This window comes from Mirounga leonina, unplaced genomic scaffold (genome assembly GCF_011800145.1).
Source record: "Mirounga leonina isolate KUSES-001 unplaced genomic scaffold, KU_Mleo_1.0 Mir_268, whole genome shotgun sequence".
Classification (NCBI taxonomy): Eukaryota; Metazoa; Chordata; class Mammalia; order Carnivora; family Phocidae; genus Mirounga; species Mirounga leonina.
This window is the reverse complement of record NW_023270649.1, coordinates 8,341,021-8,368,834: the sequence shown is the minus strand read 5'-3', so window position 1 is coordinate 8,368,834 and position 27,814 is coordinate 8,341,021. Positions and strand designations below refer to the sequence as shown.

The 27,814-nt window shown below is 43.8% G+C and overlaps 1 protein-coding gene across 2 annotated transcripts; it reads right to left on the bottom strand.

The window, feature by feature from the left end:
* Positions 1 to 711: 711 nt before the first annotated feature.
* On the bottom strand, positions 712 to 17,028 carry MSL3 (MSL complex subunit 3). Of its 2 annotated transcripts, none has more exons than XM_035029702.1 (13): positions 16,868 to 17,028; positions 15,454 to 15,536; positions 14,981 to 15,076; positions 14,544 to 14,644; positions 13,899 to 13,984; positions 13,192 to 13,314; positions 12,234 to 12,394; positions 11,311 to 11,469; positions 9,287 to 9,549; positions 8,511 to 8,620; positions 4,628 to 4,727; positions 3,845 to 3,929; positions 712 to 1,521 (listed from the first exon to the last, which is right to left on the bottom strand). In XM_035029702.1, exons 1-13 carry the CDS (start codon positions 16,967 to 16,969, stop codon positions 1,422 to 1,424), a joined length of 1,569 nt encoding a protein of 522 aa, XP_034885593.1. In that variant the 5' UTR covers positions 16,970 to 17,028; the 3' UTR covers positions 712 to 1,421. The 2 variants fall into 2 exon arrangements, with proteins under 2 accessions (XP_034885593.1, XP_034885595.1); XM_035029704.1 differs by lacking the exon at positions 16,868 to 17,028 and adding an exon at positions 16,441 to 16,459 and having other exon boundaries at positions 814 to 1,521.
* Between the last annotated feature and the right edge of the window lie 10,786 nt (positions 17,029 to 27,814).

The window sequence follows — 27,814 nt, the reverse complement described above, 5'->3', positions numbered from 1 at the left end:
GATGATGTCTACTTTGATTTACAGGTTCTGAATCTCACTAGTCAGTATATGCATAAGTCTCTTTGATGGAACCATTGAACCATTTTAGATTTTTAAAAAATCCCCTGTGGCCTTTGTCATTCATGACCAATGGCCTTTGGAAGTTAAGGTCAACTGAACTGAGCTACAAGAAAAGGCAGGTGCTATATAGTCAAGGCTTGTACGGTACTGGGATCCCTTTAATTGAGTTACAACTTTCTTAAATGTCTAGGCCATTTTCATAAAAATTATTATGTTATCCTCCTCTTGTCATTTTTCAAGCTGTTTTTTTCCTAAACTGCCAAACCTTGCAGTTAAGTATCACATTCATCACGTTAATGTTTTCCTTTTAAGCATCCTGGGGGAGAGGGGGGCACATGAGAGACTAAAACGAGGATTAGAAGGGTGACTGCAGAGACCATCAGCTGGCAATGGTGGACGAGGATAAATGTGTTGGCCCCAGACCACCTCAGAGGGCAGGAGCAAGACAGCAAAAACCTACGCTGACTCCCAGTAGCCACCTTCTTCTGGTCAAGCCACCAAGTGGGCCAAAATCAAAGAGGGACAGAAAACAAAAGGCCTTAGCAAAAAAAGGCACAAAAGTAAAACAAAATAAAACAAAAAGTTATGTCAAGAGATTACCTCACTGTTCCTTTGCAACGAAGAGGACAAGGCCAGAGTGAAAACTCCTGGTTCTTTGCAACAAGATGGGCAACACTTTATTTAGATCACCAAAAATAAGGTTTTACAGAAAGGGAACCATAACATTACACAACAAAGTATAGCTGTAAAATCTCAAACAAGAGAGGCAACACTTTATTTAGATTACCAAAAATAAGGTTTTGGAGAAAAGGAACTGTAACAAGCAAATGTGTGACTGCAAATTTTCTTTTGCCATCGATATCAATTCCCTCTAAAATATTTTGGGACTACTTTGTGATTTCCAAGCAAAACTAAAATTTGTTGGACAGACTCGTTGAGCCTCATCACAAGAATGAAAACAGTTTGGAAAACAATTTTGCTTAATGCTAACAAATAACTAAAAAACGTGGTTATTGCTAACGAATTAATTCCAACAGCTACTGAAACAGCCTGACCTACACATGCTCTCATTAACGCTTCACTGTGAACACAGCTGTTCTTTTCCTGCTGTCACAGATGACATGAACAGTGGCAAGGGTCTCATGCTGGAGGCTGGTCAGGCACCTAGGAAGTAAATCTTAACAGAAATAACTACAGTATGTAAGTAACTCAAACAAATGGGCCCACCTCTGCCAGAGCCCCCAGGGGGGTGGGTGTCATGTCAGCTCTGTAAAGAAGGTCCCCTATCTCCCTAGATCTTCATTGGGAACCTAGAGCACAGAGCTAGACAGAGAAGCTGTTCTTCTAGAACCATCAAAACTTCAATAAATCGCCCTGGGGTTCTTGGTGCTATAGTGCGCCTCACAGGCAGCAACATAGGCCGACTCTGGAAAGAAGTCATCATGATATTCTGCCAAAAACCTGGGAAAAGAAGAAAATGGCCCTGATGATCTTTACAGTGAGGACTCAACACAAGCAAGCAAAATTTTAACTTGCAACCATTCGAACATTTCACCTTTTTTTTGGTATTCCAAAGGAAAAAAAATTGAATATAACCTTGATTTCTACGTATATCTGGCTTCTACATTAATTACCATTTCATTGGGATCCTTTCACTATCAAGTGTACAAAGAGAATAGAACCTAAACTCCACTAGGTGGCAGGCTTCATTATACAAACACTGAAAAAAAACCCCAAAAAACTGGCTCTGACGAGTACTGCATTTTCCTGTTATAAAACCGATATTGGGGCGCCTGGGTAGTTCAGTTGGTTAAGCGTCTGCCTTCAGCTCAGGTCATGATTCCAGGGTCCTGGGATCAAGCCCTCCATCGGGCTCCCTGCTCTGGCGGAAAGCCTGCTTCTCCCTCTCCCTCTACCTGCCATTCCCCCTGCTTGTGCTCTCTGTCAAATAAATAAAGTATTAAAAAAATAAAACTATAAAAAACTATAAACTCGGGGCACCCGGGTGGCTCAGTCAGTTAAGCGTTTGCCTTCGGTTCAGGTCATGATCCATACAGTCCTGTGTCGGGCTCCCTGCTCAGCGGGGAGCCTGCTTCTCCCTCTGCCCTTCCCCCTGCTCATGCTCACGCTCTCTCTCCAATAAATAAATAAAATATTTTTTTTAAAAAAAAGCTATAAACTCAACAAATGTCACTTGAGAAATTCCCAATACTTTCTGCAGGCTAAGCTAAACCAAAATTGAATAGTATAAATAGTAAAGAGTATTGCCATTTGGGTCCTAATTTGCCATTCCAAAAGGTGTTACAGTTCCAGCTTATAGTAGCAAAACTCATAAACAAGGCTGACTTATGTCTGATGATGGCACCATTATAATGAGGCCAGTCATTCAAAAGTTCACATTATGCAGATGCTATCTTGTATCTTAAGTGTCAAAGATTTCACCACAGTGGGGCTTAAACATTCTCACATGGGCCATATCAACCACAAAGCTAATTAGTTTCATGCTTGTTTCTCCAGCCTCTTTCCACCTGTCCAAATTCCTAAAAATGTAAGGATAAACCCAATACCTTCTTTAGTAAAAACGGAGTCAAATTCATTAGATAGTTAACTCTTTCTTCTTTGGACCGTGCCATTCTTAAGGTGATTATTGAGTCCACCGATTCTCTAGTTGACGTTTTGGATACATTTTCAAAACCAATTCCTATATTTGTAAATCTTTCTAAGTTAATTCTTAAAACCCTAATTTCTATTTTGTATTGGGCATACCTCAAAATCAGCAGGTTTTCCTATGCTATAACTTGCAGCTATTCTTCATATTTTATTGGCATTATTTGATTTTGGCCTACACAGTCTTTATGCCAAATAGAATTGTGTGTTTGAGGGGGAGGTTGGAAGGGAAGAGTATATTTTTCATAATTGTTTCTAATAACATGTAATAAAGTCTCATTTCACTCACGGACGCTTTACTCAAAATGTCTACATAAAAATATCCTTTAAAAACTCCGAAAACCTATTTCTCTGCCTGGAATACTTTCCACACTGATGAATCCTACTTGTTTAATTCTTGCAGGTTGGAGCCTGACAACAAGGAAGAGGTACCCCCTCACAGAAAAGAAATAAGATCAGGCAGATAGATGAGCTGGGTAAGGCAGTGTGATGAGCAGCCTTGAACACCAAGCAGAGGAACTGGTCAGTAGACATCTGGGTGGGAGAGAGCTGGGCCACCGGCACAAGTGAGTCTGGGGCCCACAGCATGGTGCAAGGAGTAGGGGGCAGAGCCTCAGGGCAAATGATCCTAAGATATAATGACTGGCTCTGTCGGATGAAGAAAACAATACCTTTCTCTGAGTTTACAAACTGTCAGCATGTATTGGTCATTTATCTTAACTCTAAACACAAAAATTCAACCTGTAAATGCTAATATTTAGGTTAGTGTATGCATATGCAACAAAGAAAAGTCTAATATAAGGTACTTCTAAATAAAAAATTTAAACTAAATTATTATCAATCTCATCACTTCTACTGTAAAAAATTTTCTATTCACAGTTACCCAACTGGATTCTTCTAGTGACACAAAAAATTTTATCTCTACACAATAAATTACAGAAAAAAGAAACAGCCAAAAACCCCTGATGTGATGATTATAGTTAGAATCAATCATACTTAGCTAATACTGCGACTATTTAAAATACCACAGAACTAGTTTCCACATCTATTATGGAGGAGTTCAGGAAAGTCGTATATAAGGCAGCAGAGATAAGTTTTTACAAACAAATTTAAATACCTAAGAAAGAGATCAAAGTGCTTCAGTAAAGCCTTCAGATTCTTCTCAGAAAAGGACATCTTTCCAAGGATTTCTGGAAGTTTCACTGCATTAAAAATAAAACCGGAACCATTTATAATTGGCAGACTCTGGCAATGAGCAGGACACACTGAGGGTCCTATTTATCCTATTTAAACTGAAATTAACATCTACAGCATCAAAAAAACCCAAAAACTCTTACTGAACACAGTACAGTGGTACAAATGCTATAAACACAATTTTTATGAAATTTAAGATTCATTCAGTGCCTTTTTTTAAGAGGTCATTCTTCAGTGATTTTTCTTAGACCCTCAAAATTACCACGAGATGTACATAAACTAACAAGGGTGTAAAAACCAAAGTGGAGGGGTGCCTGGCTGGCTCCGTCGGAAAAGCATGCGACTTTTGATCTCAGGGTCATAAGTTCAAGCCCCACACTGGGTGTAGAGATTACTAAAAAAAAAAAATAGATTAAAAAAAACCCCAAAGTGGAGGGGAAAGGGTGGGGGAAGGCAGAAGAAAGCAGGGACCAGGATTTCTTTTTTTTTTTCTTTTTTAAAGATTTTATTTATTTATTTGAGAGAGAGAGAATGAGAGAGAGCGAGTACATGAGAGGGGGGAGGGTCAGAGGGAGAAGCAGACTCCCTGCTGAGCAGGGAGCCTGATGCGGAAATCGATCCCGGGACTCCAGGATCATGACCTGAGCTGAAGGCAGTCGCTTAACCAACTGAGCCACCCAGGTGCCCAGGGACCAGGATTTCTTACCAAACAATCGTAGCAAGTGTTGTGCCCCATAAATGTAAGAGGGTGGAGGCGGCTGGTCACCTGGGGGGTAACTGTCAGGTACAAGTTTCCAGGAGAGGACCTGAGAAAAGACATAATAACAAATCATTCAATTCATGCTTACCACTGTTATCAAGAGATCTCAAAATCTGGAATCCCAGCAGAAATACACATGCTTTGAGGTTCTCGACTCAAATTGAGTGTCACATTCTCACTCCCAAGCTTCCTGTCCTTCTAGCAACTTAGGAGTTGCTTCACAGCTGGGCCAGAAAATGGGAGTAAACAGTAACAACAAACCAATGTGGAATTTTGAAAGCCATCCCTCTAACTTCCCCATGAAGTTTTTTAAGGGCATGATCTTGGCATATAGGAGTATAATGCATTATGTTGAAAAGGATCAAGCTACAAAATACCCAAGTTCAATATGGCTTGGAAAAAATACACAATATAATGTGTATAATTATTATGTAAATACACAGAACTACCAAGAAGTATATACCAAAATGTTAAATGTCCATTTCTTATTGGTGAAATTATGATTTAGGCAGTTTGGGAGGATAAAGGTATGCATTTTCCATATTGATTATTAGCATATATCTAATAGTTTCCTATAATTTTTTCAAAACATTTTTGCCTTTTAAATCACGTGAGGATCCACCTTCCTTGGCAACATGGAGATACTTCTCATCCCTTAAAAGTTATAACAATAGGGGCGCCTGGGTGGCTCAGTCAGCTAAGCGGCTGCCTTCGGCTCAGGTCACGATCCCAGGGTCCTGGGATTGAACCCCGCGTCAAGCTCCCTGCTCAGGGGGAAGCCTGCTTCTCCCTCTCCCACTCCCCCTGCTTATGTTCCCTCTCTCGCTGTTTCTCTGTCAAATAAATAAAATCTTAAAAAAATAAAATGTGTGTGTAGGGGGAAGGGAGACTAAAGTAAGATTAAGGAAATATTTGATTTCCCAATTCTCAACAGCTATTACCTATAAATTAGCTTAACTGTTTTGGTCATTTTGTACCTTTTCCTTTATAGGAAATCATACTATAATAGAGAATATATTAGTAAAAAGTAACCTAAACATGTTGTGAGTAATATTACCATTGTTTTAAGATTCCCTAATTTCCTGATATATTTGATTCACTTTGGAAACTAATCTGAACCATTGAATCAAGTGAAAATAGACTTCAACCTTGGTAACCGGTTTCTTTTCCTTCTTTCTAAATTTCAGAACTGTGGGTGGATTTCAGGCTTTTGTTAAAGTCAGAGTTGTATTTAAAAGCTCTCTGATGAGCCTCCACAGAAATACTTCAGCAAATTATAAGACTATTTTACTCAGATGCTGCTTTGCCTTTTGGGATCAGTCAAGTTTAATCTGGAAATATAGTAGGGCCAAAGAAAATCCTCTGTAAGACAAGGCAGAAGGATGCCAAAACCACCCCAGAAAAGCTGATGTATTCAATTTAACACAATGAAATTGTAGAAGCGAGTAAGTCTCACCATGGTTCTGTATGCCTCCATGCTGGAAGTCCCAGCTTCAGCCCTGGCCTCACCTACCCCACCCATCTGTGGTATAGATCACTGAAGGCAAGGATTTGGTTTCAGCATCTTTATTCCACGCCCAGCACCTCAGCCTGTGGTGCACACAACTGAAGCTTGGCAACTGTTTTGACAGTGATACTTGAAGTTAACATAGGAGAATCTGCAATAATTGGAACCATGACACACACAACGTTGCAAAATCTGGTCATTTGGCTAGTTAGTAGGCCAGCCTACCTCACTTATTCAACTCTGCATTTCAATGCAGTATTATCACCTTCTATTTACCAAAGATAAATTTCATGGGGGAAAACAGGTTTCTAGCAGAGGGATTCTCAACTGGGGTATATAGACAACCACCTGTGAATCGTAATGTGTACATCCAGACCCTACCCTGATGCAGTAGGTCAGTGAACAGAGAGCCTCAGGTGATTTGGATGCAGAGCTTTTGTTAAAACACACAGAGACAGAGGCACTCACAAAGGTGGGAATTCCCTAAGGTCTCCTGTTTGGTTTGAGAGTCACTGTTGAGAGCCTGTCTTACTAGAAATCCAATTCTACTAGAGCTTGCAGCTGTGCAGCTGTATCTCTAACCACTAGATGGTGGCCTCGCACTGCCAACCTGAGTGGGAATGGCCTTGCCTGAATATTCATGTCCCTTTTAAAAGAAACAGGACTCCCCTTAATAACACCTGCAGGGCCTTGTCTGAAAAACAGGACCCTAGGGACTGCTGTAATAGGAATTTCCTGACTTTCCCTCATTGTCATTGTAAAACAAATTAAGTTTTCCAGCTTTTCTATCGGGGTCAGCCAACTAAGGCCTTCTGCCAAATCCAGCCCAACCCCCTTGTGCTGAAAATGATTGTCATATTTTTAAATGGTTAATAAAATCACATGAATAAATATTTCATGACATGAAAATCATATGGAATTCAATTACTAGTGTGCATGAATAAATTTTGGGGGCATAGAGCCACACCCATTCATTTATGAGTAGCTCTCATGCCAACAGCAGAGTTGGATAATCTCGAAAGAGACTGTATAGTACACAACCCTGAAAATATTTGCAATCTGACCCTTTACAGAAAAAGTTTGCCAACTCTCACCATTAAATGTTCTCTCTCCCTAGTAAAGCTAGTTCCCCTATGCACAGAAACAGGGAAATCCTACCTCCTAGGTGAGATTCATAGAATATCCCAGTAGACCAAGATATCTCCTGAGCCTCCAAAACACTCACTACCTACACATCAATTAACTAGCCTTAAAAACAGCATTTTTTTTTAAAGACTTTATTTATCTGACAGAGAGAGAGCAAGCACAAACAGGAGGAGCGGCAGGCAGAGGGAGAGGGAGAAGCAGGCTCCCCGCTGAGCAGAGAGCCCCACTCTGGGCTCAATCCCAGGACCCTGGGACCATGACCCGAGCTGAAGGCAGACACTTTACGACTGAGCCACGTAGGCACCCCAAAAACAAAATTTTTATTTTTATTTATTTTAAAAGATTTTATTTATTTATTTGACAGAGAGAGCACAAGCAGGGGGAGCAGCAGAGGGAGAGGGAGAAGCAGACTCCCCGCTGAGCAGGGAGCCCGATGTGGGGCTCCATCCCAGGACCCTGGGATCATGACCTGAGCTGAAGGCAGACGCTTAACTGAGCCACCTAGGCGCCCCCAAAACAGAATTTTTAAAATGAAAAGTTTCCCCACTTGTAAAATGGAAACCTGGTGGCAAGGTTGTTCTGGAAAATCTGAGGTGATTTAGGTCAAGTTCCTGGCACAATGCTGACATATAGCATGCCCTCAAAGGGATGGCTACTAGTACTACTAATAACAATGAATTTTATATTTTTAAATAGTTGGGAAAACCCAAAAGAAGAACCATATTTCATAACACGAAAATTATGATATTCAAATTTCAGTGTCCATAAATAAAGTTTTATTGGAACACAGTATGCCCATTCATTTACATAGTGTTTATGGATGCTTTTGGAATTGGGTAGTCTTGAAGGAGACGGTTTGGCCCGCAAGGCTTAAAATATTTATTCTCTGGACCCCTGTAGAACAAGCGTGCATAAAATGCATAAAATGAAAATACTCATATATTTCAATACTTGTGCTTATTTAAAAGATGACCATAAGCACAGGGCTGGAATCCTAGCGACTTTCTCATTTTAGAAATCAAAACCAATATTAAACATCACCATATGAAGCATTTTGTTAATATCCACAGCAAGAGCAACAGAGTGTTTCTAAGGAAACCGGATTTCCGCTCACAGGACTTAAGCACCATAGAAGGAAGGACTCACTGGGGATGAACAGCAACAGTAATGCTTTACCTCATTTATTTCATTAGTTCTTCTGCCTTCAAAGCCAGCAAACACTGCACTCCCTTCCTTGCTAGGGGTCAGAGGAACTGGTGAGGATGATCTGCTATGCACAGGTGTCTCTTCAAAAGGAAAAAATGTTAATTATTCACTTGTAAATCACAGAGCAACTGAATTAAGACTGCCGGATGACTGTTACAGTAAAGAAATTATTAATTTTTAACAATCATATATGATACGTTCCTATCATAAAAAACAGTACCTGAATTATTTGGGGGGAAAAAACAGGAAACAAGTACTGATATATGCTACAACATGATGAACCTTGAAAACATTATGCTAAGTGAAAAAAGCCACAGACAAAAGGTCACTTACTGTGTAGTTCGACTGACAGGAACTGATGCCTAGAAGAGGCAAAATCCATAGGGACAGGAAGTAACTAGTGGTTGCCTAGCAGGATAGATTAGGGCTGGGGGGAGGGAATGGGGAGCTACTGCTACCAGACCCACGAGACACAGCTAAACCAGCCTAGCATCCAACTGCAGAGCTGAAGGTGTGGTGACTCCTCTCTCCGTGCCATAGGCAAAGTACCTTGTGAGCCTTGGTTAGAGCCAAACTCCTCAGTGGATTTCGCACAGCTGAGTGGGTGAATCTGGGTGTGACTCTGCATCCATGCCCATTCCTCTCCTAGCCTCTCTTGTTAGCTGGACTCCCGTCGGGAGAGCAGCTGACTTGGCACAGGCCACGCAGAGAGTGAATGGCTTTCCCACACCGGAGAATGGACCTACTTTTTTCCAGGTGCAGGAACAGCTTTGGCATGCTGGCGGACGTGTCCTGCTGCCGGCGCTTGGGCTGAGGCGAGGCGCTGCTCTCAGACAGCCTGTCACAGTTGGCAGAGTGCCGTGTCGAGCGCCTCAGAGACTGCAAGGCTTCCGGTTCAGCTTTGCGCCTTTTGGGGGTGGCTGGCTCACCTGTGGTGGGCTGACTCTCCGTGGACTGCGGCGTGGATGGATTCAACAAAGGTGGGCTTGGAGAGAGCTCCTCTTGGTTCCTACGGAAGAAGAGGAGAGAGCATCTCTCACTCTCTCTCTCATACTCTCTCTCTCTCTCTCTCTCACACACACACACACACCTGGCCCACAGAATCTCTGCAAAACCTGGAGCAGTTCTTAAATGTCCTCCTTCAGACAGAAGAGAAAACACTCTGGACTCCACTCCAGGAGAATTACAAACTTTTACTTTCGAATGTGGCAAAACAAGTGTTTTCTTAAAGAGTAACCAAACATATTCGATCATTTAAAATCCTCTTGATAACTCTGCAAGGCATGCTGGCATTAAAGATTGTGATGCCCCTTTTGTATTTGTCTTAGAGCAATGGTTCTCAATTGGGAGTCATTTTGCCCTACCAGGGACAGTGGCACTTATCTGGAGACCGTGCTGTTTTGCTTGTCACAACTGGCAAAGTGCTACTGGCATCTAGCAGGTAGAGGCCAGGGCTACTGCCCAACAACCTACAATGCCCAGGACCCTCCACCACAAAGAATGATCTCGTTCAAAATATCAATAGGGCTAAGGTTGAGAAACCCTGGTCAAGAGAATAGGATTACTATGGTAGCTACACGTGTGGTGAGCAGCATAGCATAACATAGAGAATGCAATCACTGTGTCCTGCATCTGAAGGTAACGTAACATTGTGTCAACTATACTTCAATAAAAGTTTATTTTTTTAATAAAGAGAGTAAGAATACCATGTTATCTCACCACATTGTAACTACTCACAAGAATAGAAAGAAAAGCCACAAGCATCTGCCAAGCTTTGTGGAACACACAGTCCACCCTGGACACTGGCAACCTGGAGATTTGGAGTAGGGCAGGGGAACATCAACACAGGTCCCCAGTGAGTTGCACACGCCTCTCACATAGGGTGAAACCAATGGGAGAGGCAGGCAGGCACGCTAAGAGATGATCATGAGGCAGACAGAGAACCAGGAGCAAGGAGCCATGAAGGGAAGGAAGAAGGGGATGGTGGGGAAAGATGGCCAAAGCAGAGCATGGTGTGTGACAAGTGGGAAGTTGTTAGTACCCTGTCTTGGGGAGTAGAGTTAGCAGGGGCAGTTGGTAGACAAAGGCAGAGCATAAAGTAGGCAAGAGCAGAAGAAGAAGTGGAAATCACGAGAACAGGCCATTCTCAGGAAGAGAGGCACAGGAAGATAGGGAAGCAGCTTATAGAGGTGAAGGTATAGACTTGAGGTTGGAATTTCTGCCCCTCCTCCCCCAACCAAACAATAGAGATTTGGGCATGCTTGGTGACCGAGGAAAGAAAGTAGTGACACAGCAGAGCAGGAAAGGAACTAATCTTTAGTTGAAGGCAAAAGGTTGCCAGCCCTTTGTGAACTTTCTCATTTAATAACTACCCAAGGAGGCAGCTGTTCTTTCCATTGTGCAGAGGCAAAAGGAAGAGGTTCAGAAGGTATCTCCTCAAGTCACACAACCAGTAAGTGAAGGAGCTAAATTCAAACGCAAATCTTCTACCCTTCTCAGCCTGTGCCTTCTTCATTCCATTTGCCTTTGGAAAGACAGGTTAGCTGCTCAAAATCAAACCAAGTTCTCACACTGGAATCTTCACTTGGTAAAATCTTTTAGAGCCATTTGAAAGTGAATGATGACTTAGCTTACCCAGGGAAAAACTCCACTTTTCAATCTCCTCCTCCAAATCTGTTGGCCCCACAGCATTAGATGGAAATCTTCAAAGACAGAGTCAACTATTCGGTTGCTGACATCTGATAGTCAAACTGCAGACTGTCTAACTTACCTGTTAGTGTTTGTGGCACTTTCCTTAATTGGAAGAAAAAACTTGGACGAAGTCACCTTTTTATACTGAACTTGTTCATATGGATAGAGTAAAACCAGTGGGAGCGTGTAATCAAAGGTTATTCTTAATCCATCCACCATCTCCTTACAAAGGTCAACACTACGAGAGTAAGAAAAGATTAGAGATGCAGTAAATATTCTCCGAAATGTCATAATGAAGTTACACGTTTTTAATAAGGCAGAGTTTAAAGCTTAAACGCTATGTATTATACTTACACTTATAAAGAATACAATGAGTTTGTAGATGCTGCCAACAAAAAATTAAATGGAAACATTGATCTATGATATAAAGTGAAAAAAACACACCAGTAGTTTTAACTTATTGCACTGAACACGAGGAGCGCGAGCAGCCTGTGCTGCAGAAGGTGGACAGGCCCCAATTACTGGGAGCCTGAAGGGGGTAGACCTGATGAACTAATCCTAATACTTGTTTCAAATCAAACAATCTGCCTGTCTGACTCTAATCCAGCTGGGTCACATGCACAAGGCAGGCTATGAACACGATTATCCTGCCTGAATAAAAACCTATTTGTAAACAAGCTTTGATAAAATTTTCTTTGCCCATTCTGGTGCTTCAAGGACAAAGAGTTATCTCCCTATATTATAACACTGAAAAAAACTGGTCTTGGTGTTGAGGCAGTGCATACTCAATATATCCAGACCAGATACCGAAATGGTTATTGAGCATTTCGAAAAAGGGACAGTATTTTGGTATTAAATGTTATTAAATGAATAAGTTGAGTGATATATTAAATGAACTCCAAATTACAGAAATAGAGTGTCACCTGTTCTCAATGGAAGTCACTTCTCTAATACACAAAGAGAGAGTCACTGAGGCATCAATCCCCCCCCCCAACTACTCACTTCTTTTCTGCTGGGATATAATGCACATTCATATTGGCATGTGGCATAGCATGATGGTGACGAGGCCTCTCATTGGCTGAAAAGGCTGCATTGATAGCAAAATGCTTCACGTAGGATTCCAAAATAGTTATGATGTTGGTCTGGCATGGAAGTTTCACTAACTGTTAATAAAAAAACAGACATCTGATGCATGCAACTCATTATATAAACCATATATTCCAAGAAACAGTGCTCTTGTCTATATAAATTTTTTAACTCAAAAATAAAGCCAATTCTGTTTGAGAATCTTTTAAATAAATATGCCTTGAAGCTCTATGACTGCTTCTACTAATCATTACCCACGAAGAATACAGTATAAATTTTAAAAATAAATGTAAGCAGTGATTCACATCTTAATGATCAATTACAGCCACCTGGGGAGACTATGTCCACAGTCAGCCTCCATGACAGCTCAATTATGTCTTAACCTCTCTTTAAAATATTTGAGATAGCATCCATGTGCATATGTGAGGTGGGAGCGGCGGAAGGAACAGAGGGAGAGGGAGTGAGAGAATCCAAAGCAGACTCCCCACTGAGTGCAGAACCCAATGTGGGTCTTGATCTCACGACCCCGAGATCAAGACCTGAGCTAAAACCCAAGAGTAGGACGCTTAACTGACTGAGTCACCCAGGTGTCCCGTGTCTTAACCTCCTGAATGAAGTCCAGGCATAAGGAGTTTGACAAAGCTCCCTAGAGGATTCTAATGGACAGCCAACGCTGGGAAAGACTGTGCATGCCTTAATTCAATCAGCAGCAGAGCAGTACCATCAGAGAACTTTAAAAACCTAACTCAGTACAAAACTTAAAATATGAATTTCATTCTTACAAGATTCTTAATTGTTTGAGTCTGCGACTGTAAAATATGGCTAAATGAAAGCTCTATTACAAACCCATGTTTTATGTATTCTCCCTGCATACCCGTTTCCTCCTGTTGATATAGTAACAATCATCCTCAAGCTTCTTTTTCAGAACTTCAGGGATTTCTATAGTTATCGTTCTTTCTTCCATTTCCCTTTTTGTGTGCAGCTCCGGTTCTTCCTTCTGCAATATCACAATTTCATTTTTAACTACTCGTAACAGTAAGAGAGTTTATATCCAAAGGAAGACTAACAAAGGAGAGCCTACTATGAAACAAACCCCGTTAATCCTCAACATTCATACCAGAATGCCACATGTCCTAGAGAAAAGTACATTAAAGGCCAAAAGTTAACGTGTTTTAGGGCACTAACCTATGTTACCAATGCTAATTTTGCTTCTCCCCCTTTTAAGTTTGCCAGTGATACTTATGTTAACTTCGAAGGCAGGCAGAAGATGCCAAAGTCTGATACACAAGATTTAAAAACTAATCAACACTATAAAAATAAAGCTCATGGCCTCAATAGAAAGAAAGAGGTAACTATGATTTGTGAAAACACTTTATGGGTAAAAAGAGCTACCAAGAGATTCATACAGTGACTATAAATATAAATAAGGATTATTTTCCCTTAAAGATCAAGTGCAACTTTACAATATCTGGTTAAAACAATGCATTTTTACAAAATGATCTGCAACTGAAGAATTCTATCACATAATTTTACCACTAAGTATATGCCAAACACAGCATTTTTACAATAGAAACTTTATACCACTTCCGTCTTTTCTTCAATATCACTTTCTTCACTTATTTCTTCATCCTTTTCTTCACTACTGTCATCAGAGGAACTGCTTATTGCTAGGGAAAACAAAAACTATCAGGCAAACCGGCATCATATACTTCCCTTACCTTTACAATTATAATTCTTGAAGGTGGAGCATGTGTCCTACTATTGGCAATAATTAACTGTAGTCCTGCATATATTTTAAATGCTGAACATAAATACTGTACCTTTCAGAATAGAAATTTGTTATGACAAATATAACACCAATTTCAATGAAGCAAAACCCACACAAGTTAACGATCTGAAAGTGTTTAGTCACCTAGGATTCTACGATTCTCTGTTGCATTCATAACTGGGGCCAAGGCTCAGGAAGTGCCAAGAAGACAACATGAGGGGTTAGTACAAATAAAGACACTGGCTGAAAAGGCAGTGGCCATGAGCAAGACTGATGAGATATTATGGACTAACCGACCGCTACTTTAATTGTTAAAAACAAAAGGGGCACATGTTGTATGTAATGAGCTTAAAATGTTTCCTTGTCTATAATTGCAATGACTCCTACCCCTCAATCCTGTGGTATAAAAAGACTAGGTAAAAGTTTTTAGCCAGAGAAAATGAAGTCAAGCCACTCACAGTTTTCATCATTTTCATCTTTTTCTTCAACAGGGAGGCTTTTTAAGACAGAGTCAACACCAGGCAACCTGCAGCGCTTCTTCTTTCTTCCTGTGCTTCTCCTGAAAGAAAATACACACAACTGGAATAAATTTTGATGCTGACTGATATGAGTCTTGAAGTACAAACAAGATATAACAACAGTGATTCTCTAAGGACCTAAAAATCATTAAATCCTAGAACATAAATGTTAATCTCCACTTCAGAAGATTATATAGTAACCTCACTGAAAACACAGCATTTAGAATACAAGAGCAATTCTTCACGAACACACTTTAAATATATATAATTATTAATAAACCAAGTTTGGCATATTTTTACTTTTCCATTTTAAAAGTTCTAAACACTAAGAGAAAACACATTGAATAACATTTATGTCATGATTTTTGTATTCTTACAGGCGAGCTACAGCTTTTCTTGCCAATTTACGCTGTAATCTCCGATTTTCATCGGTGTCACGAAGGACATGATCTTCAGCTGCCCATCTATCCCAGCTAATCAAACAAAAAAAGGAAAAGCATGTAAAATTCAGTGTTTTCGTTTGATACAAAACAACTACTAAAAGCACCTCACAGAAACAGAAGTGTCCCAGAAGTACTGATGTTTTAGAAAACTATTTAAACATTTTAAAATCACAAAAAGATGCAAATAAACTGAAAAAGGAACTCACACAGACACAGAAACAACTAGGGTTTCTACCAAATATAATTGACTTAAAGTAATCATTCTAAAGAATAGGCGAGATTTGATAAAAAAGCAGAAACAGGAAGTGAAGCTTTTCTACAAGTGTTTCTATAACTTAAATAAGTTTGCAATGTTCTTGTGCAGCAAAGATGATCAATTTTCAATCCCGTTTAACAAGTACACTCACCTTCTGTTCCAACCATTAAAATGGATCAGATATTCTGGGATCTTTCTGCCTTTTTCGTCTTTCCCAACAATAACATCGACAATCTGAAACCAGGAAATATTGTCCGCAAATGACAGAACATACAGAATATTGGAAGTTAGATCAGGAAAACTAGATCATAGATCTCTTTTTAAAAGAAAAGAAAGCAGTCTCTCCTTTTTTAGACTGAAAGCTGGGTTGAAACATTTTTCCTTTCAATTCCATTTTTTTTCCTGAGTGGATGCCTCAAAATAGGAAACATCCCTCCAACCGCCCCGCGATTGGTCTCTGATATGGAGACTGGGTTCAGCTTCTTGAAGCCATTGGCCGACCGATTTGTCACTAACTAAAGAGTCCAGGCCAGACAGGAGAGCTGTAGCCCTGAGACCTCTGGGAGTTGTAGTCTCCCCTGCTCAGCCGCATCCAAGGCCAGGACGGCTGGCTGATTATGCCATCCCTCCCAGAGGGGTCCCTAGGGGGGACACCTGGGGCAAATGATGGGGCGTGTCACCCCTAGGAAAGCTCAAGGCGGGGCGTAAGGTTGGACTGCGAACAGCCAGAGGCTGCGGGGGCGGAGCCCGAAAACACAACACGCAAAACCCAGAAGCCTTGGGAAATCCCCTTGAGGCCAGAGTCGCCCAGAAGCACCTGGGGCCCCAGGCCAGCCCCCAGCCCCGGACTGCGGTGCCCACGCCCACTCGTTATCCAAGCCCCAGGAGCTGCAGTTGTGGTTCAGTTCCCCCTACCTCCCCCCAGTCCCCGAAACTTAGATAGACGGGCACAGGGCGCGACTCGGGGACTGAAAACCTAAATGCTGCAAGACACCAAGGGACGAAAGCTACCGGGTCAACACTGCCCTCGGGTGGGGGGTCGCGGCCTACGGGAGGGTTCGGGCCCAGACACGATTGGTGCTCCCGAGCAAAGGCGTCGCGAGTCGACGGCCAGTGCTATGGCGCTACGGCTTAGGACCTGGCTCGGTCAGGCAGGGCGTCGCACGGGAGCCCAGGTAACGATGGGCCGCGCAGAACGCTGAGAAATTTAACAAGGTGAAAACCGCCGGCAAGCGACCTCCTCGACGCTCAGCCCTCGCTGGCGTCGCGTGCGCAAACCTACGTCGCGGCCCCAACCTCGCGACACTGCACGCGCGAGGTTTCCGATAGCGCGTGCGCAGCCCCGCGCCGGGCGGAAGCGGAAGCATCCGGGCCCCGACTCCCCCAAGCGGCGCCCCGAGAGCGCCCCCTGCTGCACGCACGGCGCCGCGCAAGCCGAGGAGGCGCCGGCATGGAGCGCCGGGCCCCGCCACTTCCCCTGCTCCGCGCCGCCGTCCGCACCCGCATCCGCCACCCGTCCCGGGGTCCCCGGCCCGCGCCTCCTCCCTGTCCCTCCGCGGCGGCACCTTGGCATCGTACAGCACTCGCGCCTTGGTGGGGTCAGGCTCGAAGCACAGCACTTTCTCCCCTGAGTGGAATTTAAATTTCATGCCCTCGCTCGCGCTCATTTGCTCATCGTGGCGGAGGGCGAGGCTCCGGGGCGGGCGGAGCGCGCGCGGTGGGGGAGGGGGGTGGGGTGGGGGCGGGGAGGTGGTGCGCAGCGGCGGGGGTGGGGGGGGGGAGGGAGCGGGGAATGGCGGAGGCTGCGGCCGCCCCGCCCTCAGTCCCGCCTCGGCCCGCCCCGCGCCGTGGCCGGCCCTGGGAGCCCCGGGGCGCGCGCGCTCCCGGCGGAGCGCGTCTCCGCGAGTCCCCTTGGGCTCGGGAACGACTGCGGCCGGGAATGCCACCCGTGGCGGTGGTCTTCCGGCAGAACGGCCCCTCCCGCGCTCGTGGGAAAGGTGGCCGGCGCGGGGGTGGGAGGCGCCCAGGAGAGAGTCTGTGTGGAGTGGGCGCTGGCGGCGGGGAGGCCAGCCGGCGGCCGCCCTCCAGCAGCCACTGGCCGCGCCGCGTGGGCCATCTTAGCAGAGCTGCGCGCCGCCGAGTGTGGCTCCGCGAGGAGGACGTCGGGCTGGAGTCGGGTCTAGATGGGCGAAGGGTGGGTGAGGGAGTGAAGAAAGCCCTGGGGCTATACCTGGGCTGGGACAAGCAGGTGGCAGGCCTGGAGCCCTCCAGTGACAGCGGGTGAGCATTGGAAGTGAGGCTGAGAGGTCCTTAACCAGGTCGTTAACATCTTAAGTCTCGGCATGGTTTTTCAACCCCCAGCACTCAAGAGTTCTCCCTCAAGATCTGTTGCAACACGCTGAAAATTCCCCAAAGGGGGAAAGTACTGTGAAGTTGGTACTAGGAGGTACCTGCACCAACGAAGTGAGGTGCTCAGGAGATCTTGATGAACAAATGACAAGTGCTGGGAGACTCTTGAAGGGCAAGCCTCCAGAGACAGGAAAGAAGGTGCTGAATTTTTTGCTTTCTTTTGAGGGATGGAAAGTGTTTAGGTAGTGAGTGTAGTTACGCTGGATTAAGACCGGCCTAGAGACCATCTTTGAGGCTCTGATGTCGTGGGCTATTCTTGCATCCAGAAATTTGCCCTTGCCCTCCCTTCACTGGGTTTCTTGGTATACATCCTGTACATTTCAGCTTGGACACTGCCAAGAGAAAAACCCTCAGGCTTCCCTACATGAATCACATACCCATCCAGTATTCCCTCCCAGCTTTCTATTTATCTGTTTCTTGCATTTACTGTATCCTGCAGTAGAATGGGCTGTTCGTTTCCAAAATGCTCTCCATCAGATGCTCAGTTCCTTGAAGTTGGGAGGGCAGAGTTGTGGGGAGTCCCATCCAGTTCATCAGGGCACATTCCTGACACACAATAAATGTTTAGTGAATGAATGAACAGATTACAGATTTATGAAATAGAACCCCCAAAATTCGGTGACCAATTGGACTTGACGGGGGAAAGGGAGGGAGAAATCTTGAGAGGCATCCAGATTTTCTGGGTGAACGATAGATCCACTGGTCAAAATAACGGTCATGAGAGGGACAGGTTGGGGGAAGATGGGCAGATAGTGAGCTGTGTCTATAATAATGCAGTGGTGAAACCAGAACTGGAGCTGTGATCCTTCTTCAGGTTGTGGTTTATCAGGAATGAGCTCTTGATGGTGATGCTCCCCATAAGTAGTAGGGGGAGCTCTAGGGCACAAGTAATTGCCTGCGGTGGCTAAACCACATCTGAATATTAGCATTTTAATTTTTCTTGTTGGAGAATGGAGATTTCCTTTCCAGACTCTAACCTTGCAGGGCAAGACTTCAGATGCTTTCTTTTGCTTCTCTCCATTTCCACCCCTTCTTCTGTCCTTGAGCAACACCTTTTCCTCTGTTCCCCCTCAACAGTCCAAGAATGCAAAAGCCTCCAGTGACAGTACCCCTTGTCGGCCTCCTCTGGATTAGGAACCACTAGAGAGGCCTCCGTCTTTAATGTGGGTGGAGCATCCTTTTCCCTCTTACGTGCAAAGATAGAGAACATGAAGGACTCTATGATCCAGTGCCACACTTGTCACTTCTAGTTTATGACCTTGGGCAAGTGATCAGTCTCTCTGTGATGCAGTTTCCTTACATTTAAAGATAAGAGTGGCTCCTACCTCCTTGGGTTGTTTTAGGAATAAATCTACTCAGTGTACATGTGTTCAGGCTTGAACTCACAACCCTGAGATCAAGAGTCACATGCTCTACCCACTGAGCCAGCCAGGCACCCCATTCAACAAGTATTTATTGAGCCTCCTGTGTACTGGATGCTAAACACATAAAGTAGAATACAGATACTACCCCTGGCCCTAAAGAAGACACATTTCAGGAGGGGCACAGCAGCAGGCAAGTAAGTGCAAGCGTCATGCATGCTCTCTGATGGAGCAGTACTGATGAGAGGTGCTTACATCTCCCTGGGAGGAGGGAGAGTGTCAGAAAAAGCTCCAGAGAGGAAATCTCTCTTGTTAAATAATAAGCTGAAGCATATTAAAAATCTTTAAGAATTTGAGCAAAAATCCACTGGAATCAGGTAGTGCCAAAGTGGAAGTGCTGAGTACTTCAGTATCAGGAGCCCAGAGAGAGATTTTTATAGAGAAAAGGCAGAAATAAAGAAGTTCTTGATTGGCAGGTGTGTAAAGACTAGTTTGGCTATTTGTGACTGGTTATCCTTAGTGTTTTATTTCATAACCTTGAGGAATTTACAGGCTTAGGTTTTAGGCTGCCAAAGCATTAGAGCTACGTCAGTCTAACAGCCTCCTTGTTGACTTAATTTAACAATTCGCCCCTTTTGGTCATCTTCTTATACATGAGAGAATGACCAACACTTTGGTATTTGTGCCACACTCAGTCACCATCAGAGTTAAGTTGCTCTTGTCTCATTGTGAAGCTCACAGGTTATGACGTCAGATCCGTGGAAGAAATGTTTTTGCCGTTCATCTTGTTTCTGTTTCCCCAAGTCTCTCCAGTGAGACCATCTGAGGTGCTGCTGAGGGCTGTGAACGTGCACTTAAGACCTTTAAGAGAAAATAGCATACCAGAGGACTAAAACGATGACTTAGTATACGGATAATACCAAGAGACTGAAGTATACTCCTCAGCCAGGGCCCCCATGAGCCAAAGCAATTGGTATCAAATACATCAAAGAAGGGACATCAACCTGTTGTAGCCCAGGGGCTGGTTGGTTAATGTATTGCATTTGCTGCGAGACCAGACGGGTTGGTCCAGGTACTGCCGGAGGTGTCTGCGACGGCACAGGCTCCTCCCTGTTCAGCCCATAAGCAATCTGAAGCAGCTCTATGATCTGGAACCAGACGTTCTTAGCAAGAGCGTCTAGAGACTTTGCTGCGAGGCTCTGGCCTTAGCAGTCGATTCAGCAACGGTTGCCCGAGTGGAGGAGCGTTATTTTCCTGTGCGTTACCAGCGAGAAGAGGCAAGTAGCGGCAAGGCCAAGGAATAAAGGTTCGGACTGGAGATGAAGATCTTGATCTGTGATCTTGGGGGAGCCGTCCACCTCAAGATGCCATCTGCTTCCGAGGAGGAACCTCCCCAGTCAACTTGAATTTTACATCTCCAGCTGGTGCGCAGTTCCAAGAGTCTGGAGGAGCCCCTTTTAATCGGGAGAAGTGGCCCCAAGCTCAAGTCCCTGAAGTTGGGCTGTGGTGTTGGCCGTGAGAAGGACCGGGTATGGTTTCTTCCAGGGACATTCAAGGGCAGCCTTTGTTCTTAGTGCCTCCAAGTCGGAAGGGTGGGAGAAGATTGGAAACGTTGGCCTGGAGAGTTGTAGCCAGACGTTTGAGGCAACTGGGAGAATTCAGGATCCAGTTCAGGTTATAGATACACAGTAGTTTCCTTTCTTTCTTTTTTTGTTTTTTGTATCAATTTTTTATTTACATTGTAGTTAGTTAACATATAGTGTAATACTGGTTTCAGGAGTATCCAGTAGTTTCCTTTTACCCTTATTATTTCTAAGTAGGTTTTTTTGAAGCTTTATTTATTCAGGGAATCTCTACACCCCGTGTGGGGCTTGAACTCACGACCCCCGAGATCAAGAGTCACATGCTTCTCTGACTGAGGCAGCCAGGCGCCCCTCCTAGGTAGTTTTAATTAGATATGTTGATTAGAATTCTTAACCCTTAGAATCCTTTGTTCCTAGTGAAAACTAAGAAGCAATGTGGACTGGCGGTTACACTAGCGTTCTGTGGATTGGGAAATTTATAAATACATTTCACAATTTCTAGAAGTATATGCTTCCTCGTAGTAAAATTTTCAGTGTGGCACAAAAGAGGTTTACGAATAGAGCCAAATATCTTTAGTTCCTCTGTAAAAGAAAGCCAAAAGTGGATAAACCTGTGTTCAGTAATTAAGGTTTTAGTATTTTATCATATTCGGAATGATTGAGATAGTCAATGAATAGCCATCATTTAACTTATCTCAGGATAACTAGGGTTTCAAGTTCTCAAAAAAATTTGGGAAACTATTTAAGTAGACATACCATATAGAATATTTATTATTGAAAATATATAAACTTTTACTGACACTTATTTAATTTACTTGTTCCTAACACTTATGTTTAGATTAGTCATGAAAATTTCATGAGACATTAAACAGCTAACCGGTCTTGCTGATACATCCTGTAACAGAGATAACATATGTTAGCTTATTTGACTTTTAGCAAACCTAGGTAGAATTCAAGTATTTTGTTTAATGCCGGTAATTAAAAATATATATATATTTTATTTATTTATTTGATAGAGAGAGACACAGCGAGAGAGGAAACACAAGCAGGGGGAGTGGGAGAGGGAGAAGCAGGCCTCCCGCCGAGCAGGGAGCCCGATGTGGGGCTGGATCCCAGGACCCTGGGATCATGACCTGAGCCGAAGGCAGACGCTTAACGACTGAGCCACCCAGGCGCCCCTAATACCGGTAATTCTAAAGACATGCTTGTTTTAATTAAACCAACACACTTAAACTAGCTTTTATTTACTGAAGATTACCCTACATCATGATGTGAACTTGAAAAACATTTGGGTTAGTTTCTATCTTTTTTTTAAAAGATTTTATTTATTTATTTGAGAGAGAGAATGAGATAGAGCATGAGAGGGGGGAGGGTCAGAGGGAGAAGCAGACTCCCTGCCGAGCAGGGAGCCTGATGCGGGACTCGATCCCAGGACTCCTGGATCATGACCTGAGCCGAAGGCAGTCGCCCAACCAACTGAGCCACCCAGGTGCCCAGTTTCTGTATTTCTGGGAGTATGTTTGACTTATATAAATACTTGTCTTTAAGCCTATTAAATAGAACTTTCTACAAATTAATTTTGGGAATATCATCTGGAGGTAGGAATTTATCACACATCTATAACAGACAGACACAAGACACAGAGATCTTACAGCTTTCCATTTTAAAATTTTAGCCATGAGACGGGTATGATAATGCAAAACTCATTAGTTTAAAAAAGAATGGTTGTATCTAAATTGTGTTTCTGGCAGACAGAATAAGTTAAGGTTACCTGCTCAGATGGATAAAGCTTTTACTAATAATATTTGTGGAAAAAACTTTTAAGATTTTTCATTCACCTAGTTTCCAAATAGCTTCTTTTTTTTTTCTGATAAGAATTATCTCCCTGAAGTTTGCACTTCAAGAGATGGCTCTGGGTTCCTAGAGAAAACCGGATAGAACATTTGCATCTCAAAGCCACAGAGAAAGGTTGTTTCTCCAAGAAGAGCTTTTGTTTCCTAAATCCAGATCTTTTACAATATCTGAAAGCCTTTGGAGATGAAGAGGGGAGAGTTTGGAATTGGTGAAAAGGTTAGGTGGGCTCTGAATTGTTTCTAGAGCTGCATTTCTGTTCTTGAGAAGACTTGAATTGTAAGATAAGTATAGTTGTTTTTAATTCCTCAAAGTATTGGGTTGCAATCTGAACGGTTTCTAGCCACTGACCCAGCCATCCAACAACATTATCCTCCATTTGCTTCTTTATATCAGGGAGAAGATCTGCAACTAAAATGGTTATCAAAAGATTTATCTGTTCTAGATTTAGAGCTGGGTTTCTTTATTTTATCTTAATTTTTTAAAATTTAAATTCAAGTTAGTGAACATACAGTGTAGTATTGGTTTCTGGAGTAGAATTTAGTGATTCATCACTTACATATAACACCCAGTGCTCATCGTAACCAGTCCCTTCCTTGATGCTCATCACCCACTTAGCGCATGCCCCCATCCTTCTCTCCTCCAGCAATTCTCAGTTTGTTCTCTATAGTTAAGAGTCGCTTATGGTCTGCCTCCTAGAGCTGGGTTTCTTTAGAACATTTTTATTTTAAAGATTTATTTTAGAGAGAGAACGAAATCGAGAGGGGGGAGGGAGACTCTCAAGCAGACTCTGCCCTGAGGACGGAGCCCATCCAGGGGCTCGATCTCATGACCCTGAGAACAGGCCCTGAGCCGAAACAAGAGTTGGATGCTTAACCAACTGCGCCACCCAGGTGCCCTGTTTTCAGAACATTTTAGTAAATCCTTCTACAGTGGCTTCAGAATGCGTTTCTTTCCCTCTGGGTACATAGTTTCATTTTAGCTTAGGGGAGAAGTCCTAAAAAAAAAAGCAGGTTCTGAATATCAGCTTCCGATTTTGCCAATTTATGACCGTAGTGCTACTTAAAAAAAATCCTTTTGAGTATCTTGTCAGGTTTCAGCTGAGACAAACAGTAAATATTCTTGGTAGTATTGAACAACCCCATAGAGCCAAGAAGGGTTCTCCAAGAGGTGCAAAAGATACTACCTTCCCAAGATCCGGAGCCACTCCCAAAGATAACCAATAGAAAGAAGACTTGGACAATTTTCCTGAGAGCTGGTTTTACTGGGGGAATTTTTCCTCCTCTACGGTTTCTGGTGGCCAGGACAAGACCTGCTGGGACTCCCAACCCTCACCCCGCTCACTCTGGAGCATGCAGAAGGCATCCTGGAAAAACTGGCAGAGGCCAGCAAAGGGTAACAATTCTTATCAAATACTATCAGGTCCCACAGTTGGTAGGACCCTAGCTGCAAGTGGAATGCAATCCACATTTCTGCCCAGGCTTATCTAGCCACGAATGGGGCGCAATACACATTTCTGTTCAGCTATCTTTTTGGGGCCCCCAGTCTGACGGTTGCCAAGCCAAATTCTCAGGATGCAAAATGAGACAAAAAAGAAGGCTATTGCTGTCCTTAGGAGAGAAAGGACGGTTAACCAGTTTTTTTCTGCCAATCCGAATTTGGAAAGGGAAAATGTGAAATTTACCTTCTCTCCACCAGGGAACAGACAGAGGTCTGGGAGAGCTGATTTTGGTAAGAATTGTTACCCTTTGCTGGCCTCTGCCAGTTTTCCCAGGATGCCTTCTTTCTGCATGCTCCAGAGTGAGCAGGGGTGTCCCAGCAGGTCTTACCCTGGCCACCAGAGACTGTAGAGGAGGAAAAATAACTTTCTACCCTTTGTAGTCAGTGTCTGGCTGAGACCCCTCTTTCTCTCGGGTGCCTCGTAAATTGATAAGGTTATCTAAGATGGTTAAAAGTTCTTCACCGTGGCCACCGAAGATTATCTTTAACACTTGTTCAGCCTTTAAGACAAAATCTTATTCACCTGAGGCCTCACACTGGACCCGGTCTGGTTTCTAAGTCGGACCCAGGCCATCCGCGGACCAGTTTCTAAGACGGAACCAGTCGGTCCCGGAACCGGTCTGGTTTTTAAGTCGGACGCAGCCCCAAGTCCAGCCGCTTTCGGGACCCTGTCCGGAAAAAGAAATGCTCAAGTGACGTGAGAAAGCTCATAACGCAGAGAGTTGCACAGAAAGCTCCGGAGCGAGAAGCCAGGATCTGAGAGGGACTTGTCCGCCGTCCCCACGCACAGTGAGAAAGCAGCGAGCTCAAGGGGCTCAGCAGGTACTCGTGCTTGTTGCTCCGTGTTCCTGGGGGGCTGTTGGGGTCTCCCTCGGTTCCCTGTTCTGAGATGAGAACGGTTAAAAGGTAAGCTGGGGCATATTAAAGACTTTCAAGTGTTTCTTTGAGCGGAAATCACTTTGAACCTGGCCGCACCGAACCGGAAGTGGTTATGTGGGCTCCGCCTACAGGAGCTCAGGCGAGAGATTTTATAGAGAAAAGGCAGAAGCAAAGTAAGGAAATGATTGACTGGCTATCGCTTCAAGCCTCGTTGGCTCTTTGTGATTGGTTATTGTGTGTTTTGATTTCATAACCTTGAAGCATTTACAGGCTGATTTTGGTTTGCTTATGTAGGTCATCATGACATTATAACCATCTGTCTAATGGCTTTTATGTTTAACACCCTGAAGCTGAAGTTTATAAGGTATTTTCTTCATTTCCCAGTTTTTGCAGGGGTTAGGGATTAAGATAGCCATCAAATCTCTTACAACAAATCTTTTGAATTTGTCATTATAGGTCACCTACTGGGTGACCGGCCTGCAGAGACCCCCTTCTCTTAGCTATAGCAAGGTGTGTCTACATAGCAGATGTAGTTAGTTGCTCACCCACGGCCTTCGCTGTTGCCTGCCCCATGACTGCTGGCAGAGCCCCAAAGCCCATGCAGGGGTGAAACTTGATTAGGCTAATGCAGTAGGGCTAGCTGCTAAGTATACTCTTGGAACAGCTGGGGACCTTTTAAAACCTGTTGCTGAGAATTGGAATTCTGTCTTCAAAGCTCCGAGGCGATTCCAGTGTGCAGGTAGCACTGGGAACCTTTCCTCTTGCAGTGATTGGTTTCAGCATGGCCATGTGATACACTCCTGATCCATGAGAGAAGTTTTCATAGTGAGGGAAAGTTGGGAGGGGAGCGCTTCTCACGAAGAACTTCCCCTCCCCCAAGAAGGGTCACTGTGGCATAAACTCTCTTCCTCACTGGGCTTTATTGTTTGTGTGGGGATGTGGTAAGTGTTGCAGCCATCCCTGATACTCTGACAATAATGGCAAAAAGCTAGGGGTGGGCTCGCTCACTTGGGTCCTTGATACTTTGTTGAGCCTCTGACTCACGGAATTAACCAGCCCTGCTGCCTAACTCCAAGCTTCGTGCTCTGCAGTCTAATAAAGCCTCGTGCAGCCCGAACTGTCCTGGTCACCCCTCTAATGCATTTGTAGGGAGCTAAGTTACTGGCACCAGCATGATTTAACTGCTACTTTGGGTGATATTGGTGAGATGGACCTCCCGCAGTGAGAATGCATTTTGCATTTTTACCTGGCCAAGAAAGCATAAATAATGATGCACTTGAAGTAGTACTTCACGTGTATTCAGGATTATATAGGCTTTGGGGATGAACAGTAAACCTAATGACCGTTTATGATACGGTTTCTTTTCTTTTTTTTTTTTTAAAGATTTCATTTATTTATTTGAGAGAGAGAGCACATGAGACAGGGGAGGGTCAGAGGGAGAAGCGGACTCCCTGCCGAGCAGGGAGCCCGATGCGGGACTCAATCCAGGGACTCCAGGATCATGACCTGAGCCGAAGGCAGTCGCTTAACCAACTGAGCCACCCAGGCGCCCCTATGATATGGCTTCAATGAGAAGGTCTGTGTTACAAACCTTAAGTGAATTTCTGCAACAACCCGTTTATAAATTAGAAACAACCTATGGCCTTAGAGCTAGACACTTTAGAAAAAACTTTAGTCTTGAGTAATATGCAGGCCCTGCATTCTAAGAATGTGTCTTGTGGTTAAGGAATATTCTGATAAAAAGTTGTAGTGACCCTTTTACAAAAGTTGCGGTGCTTTTTTTTTTTTAAGATTTTATTTTTAAGTAATATCTACACCCAATGTGGGGCTCAAACCCACAACCCCAAGATCAAGAGTCAAATGCTCTTCCCACTGAGCCAGCCAGGTGCTCCCCAAAGTTGCAGTGCTTCTGAATCCTTAATCTGTCTTGGTGTTTCTCAAGTTAAGTGGGGATGTCCTTTGCTCCCTGGCTCCCACCTCTACTTTTTCAAATGATATACAGATGAAGTTCCAAGGTGAAAGCAAGCTTCCTACATTGTAGTTCCATTATGAAGAGAGGGCTCCAGAACAATACCAGCAGTGGCCTCCAGCTGAGGACCATCAGGGACACCCTTGTTCAGCTTGAGTGGAACAAGGTGGGTTTATTGCGAGCTGTAGCCAGGGAGAAGGTGTACCTTGCGAGCTGTGGGGCGTCTCAGTGAGGGGGTTAGAAAGGACTTACTAGTGAACTGGGCTTGTGTTAGGATATTTGGGAAGGAGGTAAGGAACTGGGGGCTTTGCTTTGGATTGGGTGCTGCCAAGAAGAGGGGATTTTTTATGATTGGGCACTTCTTGCCAAGGAGGGCCCTAGAATGAGGCAAAGCAGCGGCAGCAGTCACTCATTTGCTGGGAGAAGGACCGTTTCCTATTTTGTGGTTTGGACAGTATTCGTGTTTTGCCTGTGTTCGGGCAGGATTATAGGGTGGGTCGCTTAGCGACCATGGTCACTAAAGTGGGCTTGTCTGATACTCTGTGACGTTGTTTATGGTCACTAGGAGAACAGCCAGGACCAGCTGTGAAGGCCTGGCCAGCTTCTGGATGTCAGAGCCTGCTTTTCTTCTTTTTTCTCTGTAGTTAAGATTTATTGTTTATGTTGTGCTAGGCACTGTGCTAAGTACTTTACATATGCAGATCGAATCAGCTCCACCTTATGAGGTGGTATTATGATCATCCTTATTTAACAGATGTAGGAACCAGTTTGTCCAAGGTTGGGGTGTGAGTTCAGACTGATGCCAGAGTCCACGGTGTCTTAACCACTCCTCTCTACAAAACCATGAGGCTGTACCTGGGCATTAAGACTTAAGTCAGGGCCGCTTTATAAATAGCAAGGGCATTAATATATGTGGTGCCTAGCTTGAACTAGAAACCAAGCACAAATCGGAAACAAATT

What these genes read in the sequence shown, in the direction of transcription:
- MSL3 (XM_035029702.1), bottom strand. Translation starts at nt 16,969, where the DNA reads ATGAGCGCGAGCGAGGGCATGAAATTTAAATTCCACTCAGGGGAGAAA. An exon ending in AGATGAAAATGATGAAAACT is followed by an intron (nt 13,985 to 14,543) that starts GTGAGTGGCTTG and finishes TGTTTTCCCTAG; the next exon opens with CAATAAGCAGTTCCTCTGAT. An exon ending in AGTGCCACAAACACTAACAG is followed by an intron (nt 9,550 to 11,310) that starts GTAAGTTAGACA and finishes CTTCTTCCGTAG; the next exon opens with GAACCAAGAGGAGCTCTCTC.